The sequence below is a fragment of the Ipomoea triloba genome, chromosome 9 (genome assembly GCF_003576645.1).
Source record: "Ipomoea triloba cultivar NCNSP0323 chromosome 9, ASM357664v1".
Lineage (NCBI taxonomy): Eukaryota > Viridiplantae > Streptophyta > Magnoliopsida > Solanales > Convolvulaceae > Ipomoea > Ipomoea triloba.
Window position 1 is genome coordinate 10242636 of NC_044924.1, and position 19499 is coordinate 10262134.

Sequence of the window (19499 nt, forward strand, 5' to 3'; positions counted from 1 at the left end):
AAAAAAAAAAAAAAAAAAAAAAAAAAAAAAAAAAAAGCGCCCATGGCCTAATAGATAAGGCGCTTGACTTCTAATCAAGTGATCAAGTGATTGTGGGTTTGAATCTCACTGGGCGTGATTTTTGACATTTTTCGTTTTTCTCTCTACTCTCACTTTTTTTTCCCTTTTGCCCAGGGCTTCCTTCCTTTCCCCCTTACCGTCCAGGGCAAATTCGTCATTCCCTCTTTTTTTTTTATTACTCTACTTTCACTTTTCTTTTGCCAAAAAGGGCATACCCGACATTTCTCGTTTTTATCTCTACTCTCACTTTTGTTTCCCCTTCTGCCCAGGGCTTCCTTCCTTTCCCCCTTGTAGTCAAGGGCAAATTCATCATTCCCTCTTCTTTTTATTGTCTTTTTTTTTTTGTATTATTTTTTATTACTCTACTTTCACTTTTCTTTTCCTCTTCTGCGCATGGCCATTAGGGACATTATTGTCAACTCTAGCCCCGTATCTTTAGTTCTCGATTCAATTCAAACTGGGCGCCATATAAAATGAAACATTGAATGTATATAATCAAGTGAAATTGTAATTGAATTAAAATGAAACTAAATGATGAGAGATTTTGCTATACGAACCATATGAAAATGTGTTGTTTATCATTATTAACGAAAAAACATCGAACAACATTGTATTTTCACATGATTCACGCTGCTACTTGGAAGATTGTACACAGAAAAATTTTCCCAACGTGGATAAGGTTAGACAAGCAAGATGTGTTCCCACCTTTAACTCCTTAAGTATAAAGAGATCGCTAAAGAACATATAACTGATATAAGGGTATCCGTAAATTTTCGAAGTTTTAGTCTATTGTGCATTTATGCTATAGAATTGATCCCTCAAAACACTAGCTTGTAGCAATTAGACTTGTTTTCCAATGGTAACGAATTCATTCCCTTGTTTACATTTTCTCAAATTTTCTAATCTTTCTTCTCACCCAGAGGCCCCTACACCCTGACCCGACAAAACATATGGAAGGATGTAAATCATGATAACTCAACTGAACACAAAGGCTAGAAATATAGAAGTTTCACTATTCTTTTGAGATGACTTCTTCTAGGCATCAGGAGCTCTTCAGTCATACTTTCAATAATGAGATCAGATACTAGTCCTCCCACATAATAAGTTGTTGAGTCAACAATTTATCCTTTTACAATCTTATAGACAGGAAGTACTTAGCTTGTACTTCCACATAATAAGTTGCTGAATCAATAAATTGTACTGTTAAGTCAACGATTTATCCTTTCGCAGTCTTATCAGACCTGAGGTACTTGTACTTCCACATAATAAGTTGCTAAGTCAACAATTTATCCTTCCGAGATCCTATCATATCGAAAGTACTTGTATTTTCATATAATAAATTATTGAGTCAAGTATTTATCTTTCCGCTAATCCATTAGAGGTATGTACTTGTACTTCCACATACTGAGGCGATTCTATCAGACCGAAAGTACTTGTAATTTCACATAATAAATTGAGTCAGCGATTATCCTTCCAAAACCTTATCAGACCTGAGGTACTTGTACTTTCAAGTAATGAGGCACTAATCCTTTCACATAGTAAATTGTTGAGTCATTGATTTATTCTTTGGTAAAGACCGAAATTTCAGAACCTAAGATGCTGCTTGGCTTCAGTTCCCAGAGAGATTTAAATCGCAAAAGACATTCTGGAATTCATACGACACACTAAACCAAAAGTATATTAAACCTATTCACATGCTGTAACATCTACAAACATCATTAAACTAGGTGATTCAAAGCAATGCAAACACATTAATTCTGCAAAATACTACATACTATAATTGGATCGTGTTCAATTCATCCCGTCACAGAAGACGGATCGCTAGTTCTGTTGTAACCTTGGAGATGAACATCGTTCAATTCCAGCTCTTTCTGGTGAAGCAGAAGAACCATTCTCTCGTTCTCCAATTTCTTCCGTTGATTCATCATCTTCTCCCTCTCCATTTCCCTCTCCTTCTTGCTGCTGAACTTTTCCCATTTCAATCGCTGCTTTTCCAGCTCCACTGCTTGGGATTGGAACTCCACGCGCTGCTCCTCCAATTGCATCGTTCTTGCTTTTATCCACTGCCGCTTTTCCACCGGACTCCTCGTACTGTCTTCACACACGTTTCTTAATTCTCCGCTCATCTGTTCTAGCAGGGGCGACCAAGGTTCCGTCTTTCTCGCCCTCTTTCTTGATTTTTCGTCTTCTTCGTCCTCCTCGGATTCCTCGTCCTCGTCATCAACGCTATCCTCGTATTCGTTGTCGTTGTCTTTCGGTTCCTCTACCTCTGCGGGCCCCAAATTCGGCCCGATTCTGACGTTCTCAGATGAATGCATGCACTTCTGGTGATGATTATTAGTCTGAGAGGTGGGATCGGAGCCTCCGTCGGCGGCGGCGCTTCCGCTAGCGCCGCCGTGGGCGCAGCTGTTATGGTAAGCGCACATTTCCCGGAAAAATAAGTGTTTAGAGTTTAGCAGTTTCTTGGCTTCCTCTTTCATCTTTGGCGATAAATCCAATGTTTCCAGCAAGGTTTGATTCTCGACAACCTTACACGCGGTGCCTTTTCCGATGATATCGTTCACCCTTTTGTACCTTTTATTCAGATCATTGAACTTATCCTCGCATTGTTGGGGGGACACGTAGAATCCCCTCTCCATCATCGCCCGCGACACCGATTTCCACTTCCCTTTCTTCTGCAAAACGCCGCCGGCGGCGGCGGCGCCGGCCTTTTTCTTGTTCCCGGCCGGGTCGTTGCTAGTCCCTTCGGATCCAACCTCATCGCCGATATAATACACCACCATGATCAACAGCCTAACCATATTATCCGTCCATTTCATTCTCTGCCACGGGCACACTTTCCTCTTCCCATCATCAGCGCTGTTCTGATCGGCGGTGGGCCCTCCGGGATCATCGTCGTCGCTGAGGGTCAAGCCGGGGGTGGTTTTGGGCTTATTCCCAGAAGGGTAAGTGCCGCCGGCGCCTGGCCTCAACGGCGGTTGACTTTGTTGGCGGTGGTCAACGTAGGACACCATGGGAGGGTGGGATTGGTGCTGCATGGGGTGGGGGTTTTGTTGAGGTGGGACATGGTGAAGTGACATTTCTAGCCCTAACATTCCAGACCCCATGTTCGAATACATACCATTAGATTCCATCTTTACACCTTAAATAGAACTTCTGGTCGGTAGATTATGGGGAAATCAAAATACCCAAAATTCTTAACCAACCTTATCACATAAAACTCAACAAAACGTACTAAGAAAACAAAAGCAAATTAAAAACCAAGATTTCAAGAAAATCTGATCTGCAACGTAACACCTCGATCTTCTCTTTAGATGAGTGAGTTTTGGCAGACAATTTCTGGAAATGGAAGAAAAGGAGGAAAAGTTGTGCAGTTGATATTGTCGTTGCTGCAATTCAATGCAGTTTTGAAGAATGGGTGAAGAGGCGATAGATAGATAGATAAAAGGGCAGTTAGAGGGAATATAGAAATAGCTAATTGCAGCTGGTTTTGGGGGTGTGGATGTTGATTTGTGCCGGTAGAAAAAAAGGAGTGCCCATTGTTTTATGGGCTTTCCCGGCTAAGCTTTTGAGTGCATGCGTGTGGGCGGATTTGGATGGACACCGGTGAGAGAGTCCACAGAATTTCACAAAACTGCCAACTTTCTTCAGTCTGGTTTTTGACCAATCCGCTCATATTTCACTTTTTCCGTCTACTTCACAAATATATTCAAAATTTCTTTAGCTATTCTTGCTCAGTTGCTCTCCTACACCCTCCCCATTGGCTTTAAAAAAAATTATATAAATAGGAAAAAAAATACATTTTTGTTATTTAATTATTGACTACTAGTTAACTTAGTTATTTCTTATTATCTAGTCTCAAATATAATAATAAAATTAATTTTAAAAATGATTCCTTAACTATTGACATTTATTAAATTTTTTCATCGATTCTTAATTGGACTATATTTAGTGCATTGACTATTGGTCTTTATCAATTTTTAACATCAATTTTTTAATTTAGTCCTAAACGATTCATTGACTATTGACTTTGTTCCAACAACTTTAGTCATTAAGTTAAATATTTATTTAGTAAACATTAAATTTAAGATAGCAATAATGTAAAATTGACTTCTTGTTGAGATGAACAAATTGGGGTCATACATTTAATTATTCATCATTAGTAGGAATGTGAAGAACCAATGAGGAAGGTTTTGACCTTACAGTCCGTGACGTACGCTAGTTGTCTTGTTAAAAACTTTAGCCTAAGAAGAAACTCAATGGAAAAAAATCTTAGCTAAGAAAAAAACCTTACACGCCAATGAGGGAGAGTTCGAGCAGAAAAAACTGACCGCATAGTCCGTGACTTACGTCAATTCTTTTTTTTTGAGAGAACTTACGTCAATTCTTAATTCTTGCATCTATTTTGTACTTTACATATATTGTTATACACCCCAGTAAATTAAAGGCAATTTACTATTATCATAAGGAATTCACTTAAATATGATTTAATTTTAATTTGTTAAGTATTGTAATCTTATGTTGACTGATTTTAGATTTTAAAAAAAATTGTCTAAAATGAGCAGGAAAATGACACTTTTGTTTTAATATATAGATATAGATATAGATGTTTTGTTCCCTCTAAAATTTTATCCTCCTAAAATCTTTCCTAACATAATTCATAACTTGGTGATATAGTTGCACCCGGTTGCACTCTCACATGGGAGGGGGTGGGTTTGAGTCATACTGGAGGCGATATTGACTCTTTGTGCTTCATTTGATTAAGTAGCTATGACCAAATACTACCTGTAACAGAGTCAATAATACTCAAAAAAAAAAAAAAACATAACTTATAGCCAGTAAATAAAACAATGTCTATGTGCAGGCAGGATATGAGATTAGAAGAAATATTTAAGGAGTCGATGAATTTACTCATATATAATATTATAAATTACGGAGTAAATGAGCTCCACAATCATTTTCATATTAATCTTTCCGTTCATAGACTTACTCAGTTATGAGCGAAGTGGCTCGTTGGTCCCCGACGTAACGGTTTCGTATTAACTTGGCGAAAAATTTAAAAATCATCTATTATGAAATTCACATTATATTTTCATTCTTATAGTGAAACCACATTTTTAACATTATTTTCCATTTCCTAACCTCAAATTTCAAGGTTTTTTCAACTCAAAAAATATTGCATTAACCATCGTATGACTTGTAAGGAACCTAGACTGAGTATAAATAAGAAAACACTTGATCACCTCTTCAGACGTGCAAAAGACACTAATACAAAATTTTATGATTTCCCTCATTAAGAAACAAGGGTAATGTCTCAGGTTTCTTTTATGATAAATTCACCAAGTGAGTAACTTGAGATTTTTAGTATGCAAAAATTCTTTCGTAAACTTACACTAGCTTAGGCAAGAATCGCATATCCTGCCAACATATGAAAATTCTAAAAGATATTCATCATCAAGCATCCTCTCTGGCCTCTGTCTCCTATGTCCTCTTCAAAATCATAGTAATGAAGGAGAAATCTGAGACTCAATTATAAAAGTTACAAAAACTTCTAGAATTCTCATAATTGAGTCTCATGTTCCTTATAATTGAGTATCAAGTCCCTCTTTCATTACTAAGTCACTATGTGAGCAAATTATAGTGTGAACCATGGTCCACATAGCTGTGTGGACCATGAATGCAATATGCATTTTTAATATACTAGACGTACATTATTTGTGTATTGAATTATTTGATAATATATATATAAAAAATCATGTATTTTAAAATAATGTACTTTATGTATACAAATAATATACTTTTAATATATTAAAAATGTACTTTTATTTATGATTCATACAAATGTGTGGACCATGGTCCATAGAATAATGATTGCACTATGTGTGAGCATATAACTCAATCATTATTGTATGGACTATGGTCCACACAGCTGTGTGGACCATATGTGTGGACCATAAATAAAAAGTACATTTTTTATACTGAAAGTACATTATTTTTGTAAAAGTACATTATTTTAGAGTACATTATTTAAGTACTGAAAGTACATTATTTTATATATACTATCAAATAATTTACCTTCAGTACAAAAATAATGTAGTTTTAACCTAAAAAAAATGTATCTTATGTTCATGGTGCACACAGTTATGTAGACCATGGTCCACACAATAATTTATCCATATAGCTTTGTTAGGCCATTATTAATGGGTCATACAGAAAAGAAGGCAGAAAAGGTGGATCCTCCATAGTCCTTGTCTGCAACCAATCATTATGGTCCACACAGCTGTGTGGACCATACTATCAAATAATGCACATTCAATATAAAAATAATGTATATTCAGTATAAAAATAATGTACATTATATTCAGGGGATGTACATTATTTTTATAGTATAAAAATAATGTACATCAGTACAAAAATAATGTACATTTAGTACATTAACAATGTACATTTTATTATGGTCCACACAGCTGTGTGGACCATGGTCCATACAATAATTTGCCTGTCTGCAACTACAAGTGATCATTAAATTCGGTAACGCTCCATCACAATTGATTCATAGTCTTCAAGTTAATTGGGTTAGCTATAACTGGGCCACATCTCCAGTTGTATTGGGCCGAATCGAAATTGGGTCAAACTTAAGGCTTTATTAAAAAAAATTAAAAAATTAAAAACCCACAAACAAGCTCATAAATTGTCATTCATCAAAGCATCCAAAAGATTTGGGACTAGAGTGCTCAACCTTCACTTTTAATCTTAACAATCTTGTCTAATTATCTTATCGGATATGATAAATGCGTTAAGTTTAAAAAATAGACAAGATATCATGATTATCTGCAGCCTTTTCTCTCCTAGCAGGTTCTGCTCTCTCATTGTACTAGTAAGCAGTATTAGTAGTTATCCTTTCAATGAATTGTTCTCCTTGTTCAGCCGTCATATCCAAAAATACTCATCCAATTAAGGTTGCATCGAAAGTAGCATTGACTTGATGATCCTATAATCCTTCGTAAAATGAAGAGATAGAAATCACCTGAGGTCAACAAATTTCTAGAACATTGTTTTCTCAATTCCTTGAATCTTTTCTAGACTTCATACAAATTCTCATTTCTAAATTGCTGAAAATTCTAGGTTTGCTTCTTAAGCTTTGCGGCCCTAGAAGATTGATCGTATTCTTGCATAAAAGTTTGATAGAGTTGCTCCCAAGTGTTGAAATGAATAGACCCAATAAGCCAATTGAGCGCTTGATCCCTAAGTGAGAGTGGGAATAGACGAAGCTTGACTGCATCAGTTGTCACTCCATTCATCTTGAGTGTTTGACATATCCGATCAAAATGTGTGATGTGAGCCTTCGGGTCTTCCATCCTTGAGCCTCTAAATCGGTTTGCCTGAACCAATTGGATCATAGAAGTCTTGATCTCAAAGTTTTTCGCCTCTATTCATGGATATGCAATGTAGTATTCTTCCTCAAAATATGGTGCTAAGTGTGTAGCTATCGGCTGAACATTAGGTACTCCTTGGTATACTCCATGTGAGTTTCTTCGTTGGAATTGGTTAGAACAAAATTCCTTCACCTTTCCACTCAGTGTTGATGGATTTTCGTGTACATGTTTTTCGTGTCTTTGTCCTTATAATAAGCATAAAATGGATTTTAGGTCTTTCTCCTTGTGTTTTTCTGGATTATCTTGAGTCTTTTCGTGGGTATCGTTGTATGGATCTTACTACTGGGGCGATCTTTATTTGTCGTCATGTGCGGTTTGATGAGGGTGTGCATCCTTTTGCAGAGTCTACTACTGTTCAAGTTTAGCGTGATGTTGTTGATTCAAGGCCATGGGCCGTTGTGCCCCTGCAGTCCTCCAGTCCGTTATCTATTGGTGAGCCATCCATATATGTGCTCCATCTCAATTAAAAGTTTAAGTTAATAGTTGGGTTACATATTTATGTTTATATATTATATACTTATCAATACGTCCCCTCTCCCGATTACTTTTTGATGGGCTCCAAGCAAGTGAAGCAACACGTGGACATAGTGTCTTTAATTTGTTTTTTATCGGTAAGTTCTGATACCAGATTAAAGCATATATGTGTTCTATCTCAACTAAAAGTCTAAACTGATAGTTGGATTACACATTTATGTTTATATGTTATATCTTAAACACTATATTATAGTCCTGTTATACTTCTACTTCTGTATTTATCTCTGGTGTATATATGCAGCTATGTACGTTGTACGCATGTATTGTTGCTGTTACTGCTTCAATCCTCTACGTTCATCTTCACAAAGTGCCAAAATATCATTGATTTTGATTGTATGGTGAAAAACTCTCATGAACAAATAAGAATGACTATTTTTTATGGTACAATGATGTCTGCCATGGAGGACAATTAAGAATGTTTTTCAACAATTAAGAATGATTAATTATGATTGAACAGTGAAAATTTGTCGTCAACAATTAAGAATGTTAATTATTTTCCACAGACAAGAATGATTAAAGGTGTTAAACATGTCATTGATACATTTTGATCGTACAGTGAAAATTATCTGAAAATAACACAGTAATGAACAATTAAAAATAATTACAAGTGTTTAAAGCGTCGTTGATCTTGACTTTACAGTGGAAATGGTGAAATGAATCAATCACTTTCAAGTTGGTAGGATGCCAGCTTCTATCTTTTGGCGGCATGCATACAGTAACGGTGTGGAGTGCATTGTAAAATTGGCGGTGGGTGGAGTAACACACGTCGCTGTAATCCCGCAAAACAAAAGTTGTCCAACGTTAGTGTCAGGATAAGACTCAGAGTTAGCATCAGTAGTTCAACTGGTTATGAAGGTGAAATTTGTCAGCAATGATCAAATTTTGACAGTGTAGGAACAATCTCTCAAATGAAATAATTTTTAGTGGGTAATGAACAAAAATTTAGTTTATATCAATAAGTTGAATCAGTATAATTTATCCCTCCATAAATTGTTGGGTCGGGATGTAGGAATACCTTATAAGGTGTATAGTTCCACCTTTGTCATCAAAAGGATAAGAGTTGGGGGTTGGGAGTTGGGAGAGACGATTAATGTATGATGGATGGGTGTACGTACTGCATCATGAGTTGGACTAATTAAAATGTGTATGGTGAAAGAGCAGGTAGGAAGTGCATTTTAATTAACTATTTTTTGGCATTTGTGGGTCGCCCTTTGCATTCGGTCTCATCCAAATATTTGGATGAATTGAAGCACATGTTGATTCTCCCTTGAAATTTGACATAAATTGATATGGAAGTCGTCCCCAGTTGGCATCATTTTGAGTTGGGTTTATTAATAATTTGTATTGTGTCGGAGTAGATTGAAATTTCTTTTAAAGGAAGAATGAAATCCATATATTCATATGTCCAAAATAAATAATATGTGACTAAAAATAAATTCTTAAAGTGTTGTATTCATAAAATTAAAAAAGAGATGTTTAGAAGGGGTTCGAAAAAAATAAATGTCTCACATTATTAGGTTATCCACACTCCAAAAAGGATGCAACCTTCGATGTTGAGTGACAAACTTTTTTTTTTTTTTTTAAAAATTCTATAACACCTATTGTCAACCTTACAAAATTAGCTGGTCTATAGGATTGTATAGTAACTTACTAAAAGTGATAGTTGTACTTTTTTTTACAAGTTTGATTATCTAATTAATATGAAACTATTTTTAGTTTAGGGGTTAATTACACTATTTTCGGCAACAATTCGAGACCAACGACCATAGAGAATTAGAGATGTCAGTAGTTATGAATAGAAACTACATTGTAACAGATGTAGTAATACTTAAAAAATACATACATACAAACACGTTTATTTATTTATATATTACTAGAAGGGTCTCCTCTCCATTTACAACTCTCATTTATTCTGTTATAGAGGTTTCGATTATTTCTCTATTATATTATTTGTTTGTGCTGCATGAGATCAGAGTGCCTAGTTTTTTCATATATCCATCTGCTTGAATTGATACAAGATTTTGACTGCTGGCTGCTGTTTGTATCTATGTGCCAAGATGCTAATTACTGAGCAGAAAATATCAGAAAAACCAAAGAGAAAATGATAAAACTATATATGCGTCTTATATGGTGGAAATTTGTGACGGGTCCTCACATGTTTACATTTTAAACATGGATCATGCATGCATGGCCATGTGTCTTGTGTTCTACACTAACTAATTAACTATTGGTGATTAAATAAAGTTTTATCACCTTAATTAACTCTATCTAATACACAAACGTGATTATTTAGTTTCAGTGAGTGGTCTTAGTTAAGTCATTAATTAGTTTTAAAATATGTGGTCAAATTAAAATAATTTATTATATGAAATAATAATGGGACCTCACATTATTTCCACAAGATATTATAGAGTAAGGAAATGATACGTAAATTGAGGTCAAAATTTTCCTCTTGAGTGATAGCTTTCACCATGTTATGCACCAACATCTATCATTATAAATATGGAATGAAATTTTTATGCAAGTGATTATAAATTAGTTCGAAAATTCTAAAGTCAATGGAAATTGATTTCCGATCAAAGGTAAACAAAGTCAATTTTTTAAAAATGACTTCCCTCTTTTTTTTGGGAGGAAGTTATTCTCCAGGCACGCTCATCTTCTTGCTACGACTTCTTGATGAGGAGCTACAGAAAAAGCTCCTAGGCGGCGAGATGGGAAGGCGACCTTCCATTAGAGAAGGCGAATAGTTCGACTTCTACGATGGAAGGCGACCAACCGGTCGCGTTCCATCTCTAGTAGAAGGCGATTGGCGACAGCTCGATCGTCGTCGGTCATTGATTTTGTCTTCGAAGTTAACCAGATAAAGTTTAGGGTATTTGACCCTTTCTCTTTTCTGTTCATTTTCTAAAAAATGAACCAAATACTATAAATGAAAATGTTTTCTGAAAAATAACTCATTTTCCAGAAGTCATTTTTCTAATTTTCAAAACCTAATTTTTTTTTTTTCAAAACCTAATTTCTAAATAATTCTTCTTCTTCTCAAACCTAATTTCTAAATAAGAAGAATTATGTATAATAAAAAGTTTTCTTTCAGATATCGTACGTGTCATATAGTGTTGGAACGTGGAAGGATGTAAGTCAGTTCTACAGTGAAGGGGACTTCGACTGTGACAAAGTTTCCCATGCAATTCACGTGTTTGACTTCCGACCCACTTGAATCCAATAATATTCATGTCTTGCAAGCAGTTGCATTCCATCTTTTCTTCACCCAAAAATAAAAAATAAAAAACAAACTCTATAGTTCGTTATTGATATTACTTTGAAAATATCAAGATATTTTAATTAGAACAACGACATTAGTGATTTTTCTTAACTTTTTTGGGGTGAAAGAGTGAGAGTATATGAGAGATGGTTACTGTTAGAAAAACATACATGCGCAACGGAAGCATCATATAGCTTTTTCATGATTCTATGTTTAAAGAGGAAGTAAGATAGGTTTACCCTTGAAGCGTGCTTTGGCAGAATCAAAACCGTCCAAACGTCCGGCCTCTAGTCTGTCCACCGGTCAGGCACGTGAGAACTCCCAGAGATTTTCACGTGAAAACTCTTTTCTGAATAATCTCTCTGTCTTACTTTTCATAGTTAAGAAATATGGCAAGGCTTATATATATATATAGCCTGGTTTGGGCCCAAAGGTACTAGCCTTTTAAAAGGCCAAATCTACCCAGTATTGAATTAATTCATTAATCAGTTATTAATGTATTAATTTAATATCGATAACTCTTTATCGATTTCTTTTAAAGTTCTCAGCATTACCACAAACTATTATGGTGTGACTTTCTAGGTTCATAGTCAAACTAACAACGAGTAATATTTAATAACTCATTATTAGATAACTCGTAAGTCATGAGTGACACCTAGCAGTATATCATGACTACCTAGTTGACAATGAATATATTTTAATATATTATAATGAACCTTTCCGTTACAAATATCATGCAACATTTCTTCCACACAACACTTGTTCCGAACCAGGTAAAGGTCATGGTCAAACTTGGTCAAATCCATAAACCCGGTCAATATGTCTATTCAATATTCTTAACATGAAGTCCAACTTCATTATACTCTAGCCAGAGATTCTCGTTGTATTATAATTGAATAGACTGGAACATCCTTGTTACCTCAAGGCGGTGGATCCTCTATTGAACGCACACATGTCTCCGTAGAATACTGAACTAGGCCACCAAGTACACTTATAGTCTCTTAAGGAACAAAAGACGCATACTGGCAAAAACTAGTCCACCATATGTACGAGACAACCATGTCGTCTCAAGTAAAAGGATTATTGCATACTTGTAACATACAACATACCGATGACACGTAGGTAAACACCATGTGGTACGTTGTAGTCAGTCAATGTTCAATGACTTGTTCTCTAACAATCATCCACATGTCCACTCTTTGTATCTCATACAAAATGGCATGAGACTCACCATAAGAAGGACAATGTACTAGTCTTATCAGAATTCTAATGCCCAATGAGAATTCCTATGACTAGGAACATTTTTACAATACTTCATTTATTAATTCTTCGTCAGTCATATTCTTTAACTCTTAAGAATGAAGAATTAAGAAGATTATATGGAATAATATCAAATATTAACTAAGCCTTAATAAAATAAATAAAGCAATTATTTATTATATTTATTTAATATAATGCACGCTGTTAGATCAGTTTGAAATTTCTCCATCTAAGAATATATTTTATCTAAGATTTGACTCATCATAAAATGAATTTCATTATTAAAGTGGACCAATGTTGATTTTTTTTATGGAATTTCATTTTTATAAAATTAAAAAAAAATGTTAACAATCTAGGGTGTAAAGGTAAAGAAATAGAAGACCAGAAAGGCACAAAGCTCTTTTTTTTTTTTTTTTTAATGGGTCTAGCTTATTGATGAAAGGAATTCAAATTTTTGTATTCCTTTTGTCACATCAGCCATGTGTCCATATTTACAGTTAATTAGTCAAGTAAGTCAACTCAATCTTTTTCTTTTATTTCTTTAGCAAATTCTTATAATATATTAAATTCAACTTTTGTGTCAAGTATTACTTGTAATATATTTTTAAAAATATATAAATTTATTCAATAGTATTAAATTAAATATTATACAACTTAAGTGGTAAATAATTTAAGTTTAACCTTAGGGGGTGTATTCAATCATGACTTTTGTAGATTTTTAAAAACTTTTAAAATGATAGATTTTAATAAACTTCTATTGATTTTTATAGAGTCGTTCAAAACTTTTTAAAACTTTGTAAAACTCTATAAAAGTCTGTATAAAAAACTTGCATAAACTTTTATCAACTTTTGTTATTTTAAAAAGTGTACAAAAAAAAATGGCTTCCACTGCCGGCCTCCGGCCGGAGCTCTAATGGAGCTTTGAGCCGGCGGTTTTGGTCACCTTCTACGTTTGCTCTGGCTCTTCTTCCGCCCCGACCACCGTCGCAGCTCTGTCCGCCTCCGACCACCGCCACAGATCTTCTTCTTCCGTTTTCTTTCCCTTTAAATAAAATAATAGTAGGTAGGTATTGAGGTTCGTGTTGGTAGTCTTGAACTCCCAACCCTACTTTGGCTTTACCACTTTTTATTTTCTCTATTATTGTGTTTTCCTCTCGTTACTTTCACGGGCTTTTTTCCTCTCGTTACTTTCACGAGCTTTTCATTATCATTAGCATAAATCGTTTAGTTTGGTTTCGGCAAGTGTTGATCTTATATCCTGGGCGAGCAAAAAAGTATGATGACGAAGACCCAGATCTTTGATGAAACTTTAAACTCCTTGAAGGAACATAACTTCCTAGTTATGAAACAGTCTGCGATTCAAGTTTTCTATAGCATAGTTAGAAAAGTTGTTTCTATGTCTGACTGTAAGGAATGGTTTACCATTTCATTGATCGTTGATGTAAACGTTTTATGTTATGAATTAATGAAATAGCTACGTTTATCTTCAAAAAAAAGTGTACAAAAATCATTAAAATTCTAAATTGAATACATCCTTACAAACTTTCATAATAAATAATAAAGTGTATAAACTTACATCCTTAAATAGTTTGGTACTCGAACTAGGCCTATAAGTTTCGACATGAGATATATTTTGTAACAATTATATATTTTTTAAAAAAATTAACACAATCTAATTGGAGTTTGTTGACTTGTCTATTAATTGATTACTATGGAATAATTTAAGGGTTAAATAGACCATCTAACTACATAACAAACTACAATTGGACCATCGAAAAAAAAAAAAAACTACAATAAGATCCCCGTCCAATGCAAAATAATGCAATTAACCTAAAATGACATGTTGACCTAGTAACATACTGACATAGCAGTTATCGAATTTTAAAATATTTTTTATTTTATTTGAATAAATTTAAATTAAATAATTATTTAAAAATTTAAAAATTAAAAGAAATGAGAAAGAAAACATTTGTCTTCTCCGTTGAGAAGGCAACCAAGTGGGCTGCCTTCTCACCCGAGAAGGTGAGTGTTATTTATTTATTTTTAAATAATTATTTAATTTAAATTTATTAAAATAAAATTAAAAAAAAATAAAATTTAGTAACTGTCATGTCACCATGTTACTAGGTCAACATGTCATTTTACGTTGAATTGCATTATTTTAACATTATTTGGGGACATAATTATAATTATTTTTTGAGTTCGATGACCTAATTGTAGTTTGTTGTGTAGTTGAATGGACTATTTGACATATTTTGATAAATATTTTAGTACTTCTTTCAGACTATTCATAAAGAATTGTGTTAAATAAGTATCACAAAATACAAAAATTTCAATTTTTAAATTTTTTTTTTTTTTTTGGGGATCGAGAGCCAATGAATTGAAGACCAAAAAGTTTAAAACATGGGGAAGATCACAACCAAAAGTGGAACAAATTGGTAATGTATAAAGTGGTTTGAATCCGCTGATTGTGGGTGTTGCGAAAAATCTACGTTTGGTAGGAGAAAATAGGAACATTATATTATTTAATCTTGGACTATTGTAGGTTTACAGGTAGCCCCATTCCATGAAAACAATGTGTGGCACATGTATTCTCAATAAAAGGTCATCAATCCAAAGATCTATCTAGACTCAATTTTTTAATAAATTTTAAGCTATTATACGTAGATATAGCGAGGGCCGGTCCTGAGTACGGACGGAATAAGCGACTGCCCAGGAGTCATGCTAGAAGGGGCCCATCCATATATATATACACACACACACACACACACACACACACACACACACACACACACACACACACACACACACACACACATATATATATATATATATATATATATATATATATATATTATAGTGTTATAATTAGTGTTATAATTATATTAGAAAATAAAAAATTAAGAATAGATGGAACTGCAAGAAGCTGAGAATCGACGCTTAATTAAATAATTTAGAAATACAATGGGGAGTCGAGGACACCTAATTATCTTTTATCTATTAGAATCAAGTAACTCATTCGTCTTCTTCAATAATTTTTTTTTTCTAATTCGATTAATCAGCGATTGTTCATTTGTTTGTCGGTTTGGGCCCCCATTGTCCGTTGTAGCTCGTAAGTTTTCTTCTATTTGTAATTTGTTTTGTCTTCATTTCCTCTACAACACTGCACACATACAACACAGCACACATATAGGGCATTAGAGATTTATTACGAGGTAGTTTTCTACTTCAATTTGTTGGGTTATTTGAATACTCTCTTTGTCAACAAATCCCCCAAGTAGTTAATATGATTGATTTCAAACTAATTTTTCATGGTATTAATAAAATACTTGATAAATAAATATATATAACATTATTTTGTATTATAACTTTGACATTTAATTACAAAATAGTGTAAAAAGAAGATAATGTACAATGTAATGAATATCAATTGATGAATTTGAATGTAATTAAAGAATCTTTACTATACATTGGAGAAAATAAAGACAATATAGATAATTAAATTATTTCTCATATTTAATTTATTGATAATGAATAATCTTTTTTAAATAAAGACATTGTAGAGACATAATTCTAAATTAAAGAAATGCATATGTATCATTTTTTTGTTTTAGTTACTAATTTATTTTTAATTTAATAATAGTAAAATAGAGTGATGAACTTAAATATGCCAACTATGATTGGGATGAGGTTTGAACCTAAGACCTTTCTTATTGAAATCAATGACTAAGTTAATAATTAAAGATAAATTAAAAAATCTCAAGGAAAAATAAAAATTTAAGCAATCTGAACCATTCATTTGATTTAATAATTTGACCGTCACTTTTTCTAGCCATTTGTGTGTGTGTGTGTGTGTATATATATATTATTTGTTAATCTTTTTCAATCACATGATGTTACTAAACTATGTGAGAACAGGTCTGGTCCTATCATTTTTTAGGCCCGGGGCGTAACAACAAAAATGAGCCCTATATGAAATTAATATATATTTTCATAACTAAAATTTAAATTATATAAAGAAAAAAAATACTAATATCAAATAACTTGAAATAAGATTTACAAGTTCTAAACATTTTTGCGTACACAATAATTATAATAAAAACAACTCTAGATTCTTTACTAAATGCAAAATAATTAATAACTGCATCAATGCATTCATAATAAATAATTATAGTTTATAAAAACGAATAAATAATTTAAAACCAAAGAAGCTTATAGAAAATCATATAGTTATTATAGTAAATAATGAAGTAATTATTAATAAAAATATACAAAATAAAACTTACAAATAATAGCAGCCTGTGTGAGATACAAATAGTTTGACTATGCAAAGTACATGAAGGGACTGTTTATAGAGATACAAATAGTCCTAGTCAGATGATGAATGATAAAATGATATTCGTGCAATAATACATAGAGAAGGAGAGGAGATTCTAGTGTGACTAGAATACATATTCCTAATTAATAAGCCCCCTCAAGTTTGGGGTTCTCTAGAGAGAACATTGAGCTTGTTTCTGAGATCATTGAACTTTGTTGTGGTTAGTGGCTTGGTGAATATGTCTAGATTGTTTACTAGCTGGTCTTTTGTGGAGATGAAGTTTACTTGTATTTCTTTCGATGCAACTTTGTCACAAATAAAATGGTACTCAATTTCAACATGTTTCATGGTTTGCACACAAATAGATAGCATCAAGATTGTTACATCAAAATTTTGGTGGTTTTTGCATAGTGAGAGTGAGTTGTTTAATTAAAGCAACTAACAATGTTACCTTTGTTGAGGCATCGACCATAGCTTTGTATTATGCTTTTATTGAGGATCTAGCAATTGTCTTTTACTTGCGGCAAGCCTAAGAAATTAGATTTTTACTAATAAATATAGCAAAACCACTAGCGGACTTGCGGTCATCAGGGCATCCTGCCCAATCAAAGCCCGAAAATGCATGAATGTCGTCTGAATCTAATTTCATAAAATGTAGCCCATAGTCTAAAGTAGCTTAGACATACCTTAGAGCACACTTTAGGGCAACCCAGTGTTCATTGGTTGGAGATTGCATAAGTATAGATACTTACAACCATAATGACTTAAGTATTCTCAATCATACCCTTAGGCCAACAAATCACCATTTTTATCCATTATCGAGGCCATAGATATGCTCATTTCAATATCAAGCCAAAATTATCATGCCAAACACATAACAATTTATATTTTCATTACACTTAATAGGAAATCATGCTTCATTTAGAAAAGAATTTCGTACACATAACGCGTAGGCACCTAATCACAACCGAACAAAACTCGAGCCTACGAGCCACAAGGACCCACGAGATTGGTTCGTGGCAAGGCCATAGCCACAGGACACGAAGGGCCGACCTAGCCCATGGCCACACAGGTTCGTTGCGGTGGGACTGGAGTCCCGCTGCGTCGAACCCGCAAGCCATGCTAGGGGTGGCAAGCCTTCGGGGCCTGCCATGCCGTGCTGGCGTGGTCGACGGGCCTCCTAACCACGTAATAGAGGCAGTAGCTAGAGTTCATCACATGTAACATTTTTTAATAAGAAAATCTCCATAATCAAGCTTCAAATCACCTCAAAATCATTCCACCACAACAATACAACCTCCATCCATCACTCCACATTAATATACACAAATAACAACACCCAAACACCTCATTTTCAGATCAAACACATACAATATACACACAACCACATTTTCACATAATACCAACAAGTATATATCATTTTAATGGGAGGACATGATAGATTTTGAGAAGCAATGAGTTATACCTCAAGCTTGCTGGCCTAATAGCACGAATCTCTCCTCTAACCTTCAATGATGCTCACTTTCTTCACCTCCTAGTAGCCCAAACATTAATCATTCAAACAAACATCATATACAAGCATATATATATTCATAACAGTGAAAACGATCAGGAGAAGAAAGAAGATGAAAGGAAGAAATGAAGGAAAAGAGAAGAAGAAAAAGTAGGTTTACTATAGTTGTCTCCTTAGTGTTGAATGAGAGTTTCCTGGAAAGTTTTTGTGAGGAAGAGCAAGGGAGGGATTGAAGAGGCAAGGTGGAATAGTGGTGTTTAAATAGGGGTATAAAACTCTTTGGAGAATGTCTACACAGCTAGGAAGGGCTATTTGGTCCTTTTGCGATTTAAAACCTTGGGTTATAATTTTGGGTTAAAAGTTGGATCAATCTCGGGTAAAAGATGATATAATAAATTTAAAAAATAAGATAAGTTTATTTTGAAATTAGGTTAGGGGTCAAAGTTTGGTTATCAAGTTCACAAGTTCGTCTCATATAGATTTTTGGGTCAAAATTTTGATAAATAATTTTATCCTTAATTAGGACCTTTAAAACTTTGATAAAATATATAATATCCTGTATCAAATCATTTAGAATAGGGAGTTTAAAATATTTAATTATATTCTTGTTTGACAAAAAAAAATTCTTGTAAGAAATTAAATTACATATATAATTTCATTTTAAAAATGTAATAAAATAGGAGTTTATAGAAAATGATATTTGGGGTGTCATGAGAGGTTCCTTTGTGATTAATGATGAGACCATTGCACGATACTCAGGGTGGAGGCTTTGAACAGGTAGAGATTATGCTTATCCAATCCAATTGGATAGCTAGCTTCGACAAGTAGTCTAATTAAAACCTCAGATTTGCCAAGATATTCAATCGTCATGGAGTCTCTTTGGTATAAAGACTACATATTACAAAGGAGACTCATATAACGTGCTCGAGAGGAGGACCCACATGCAGCTTCAATAGCCTGCCACAAGACTGGGACGTGGTATGTTCCACTACAATGTACATAACCTCATCAGATAGAGATGAGATGTGCATGAACAGAATAGAAGAATCCTGACGGACCCAATTTTCGGTCGTAGGATCGGCTACAATGGAACAGCCATCCAGAGCCTGTTTAAAC

General features: G+C 33.9%; 1 protein-coding gene across 1 annotated transcript; it reads right to left on the minus strand.

Annotated features, from left to right (window-relative positions):
- Positions 1–1683: 1683 nt before the first annotated feature.
- Positions 1684–3530, minus strand: LOC116028967. The gene has a single exon (XM_031270826.1). The coding sequence runs from the start codon at positions 3192–3194 to the stop codon at positions 1857–1859; it is 1338 nt and encodes a 445-aa protein (XP_031126686.1). The 5' UTR covers positions 3195–3530; the 3' UTR covers positions 1684–1856.
- Between the last annotated feature and the right edge of the window lie 15969 nt (positions 3531–19499).

Bases quoted from the DNA above. Each gene is read 5' to 3' on its own strand.
- LOC116028967 (XM_031270826.1), bottom strand. From the start codon at position 3,194: ATGGAATCTAATGGTATGTATTCGAACATGGGGTCTGGAATGTTAGGG.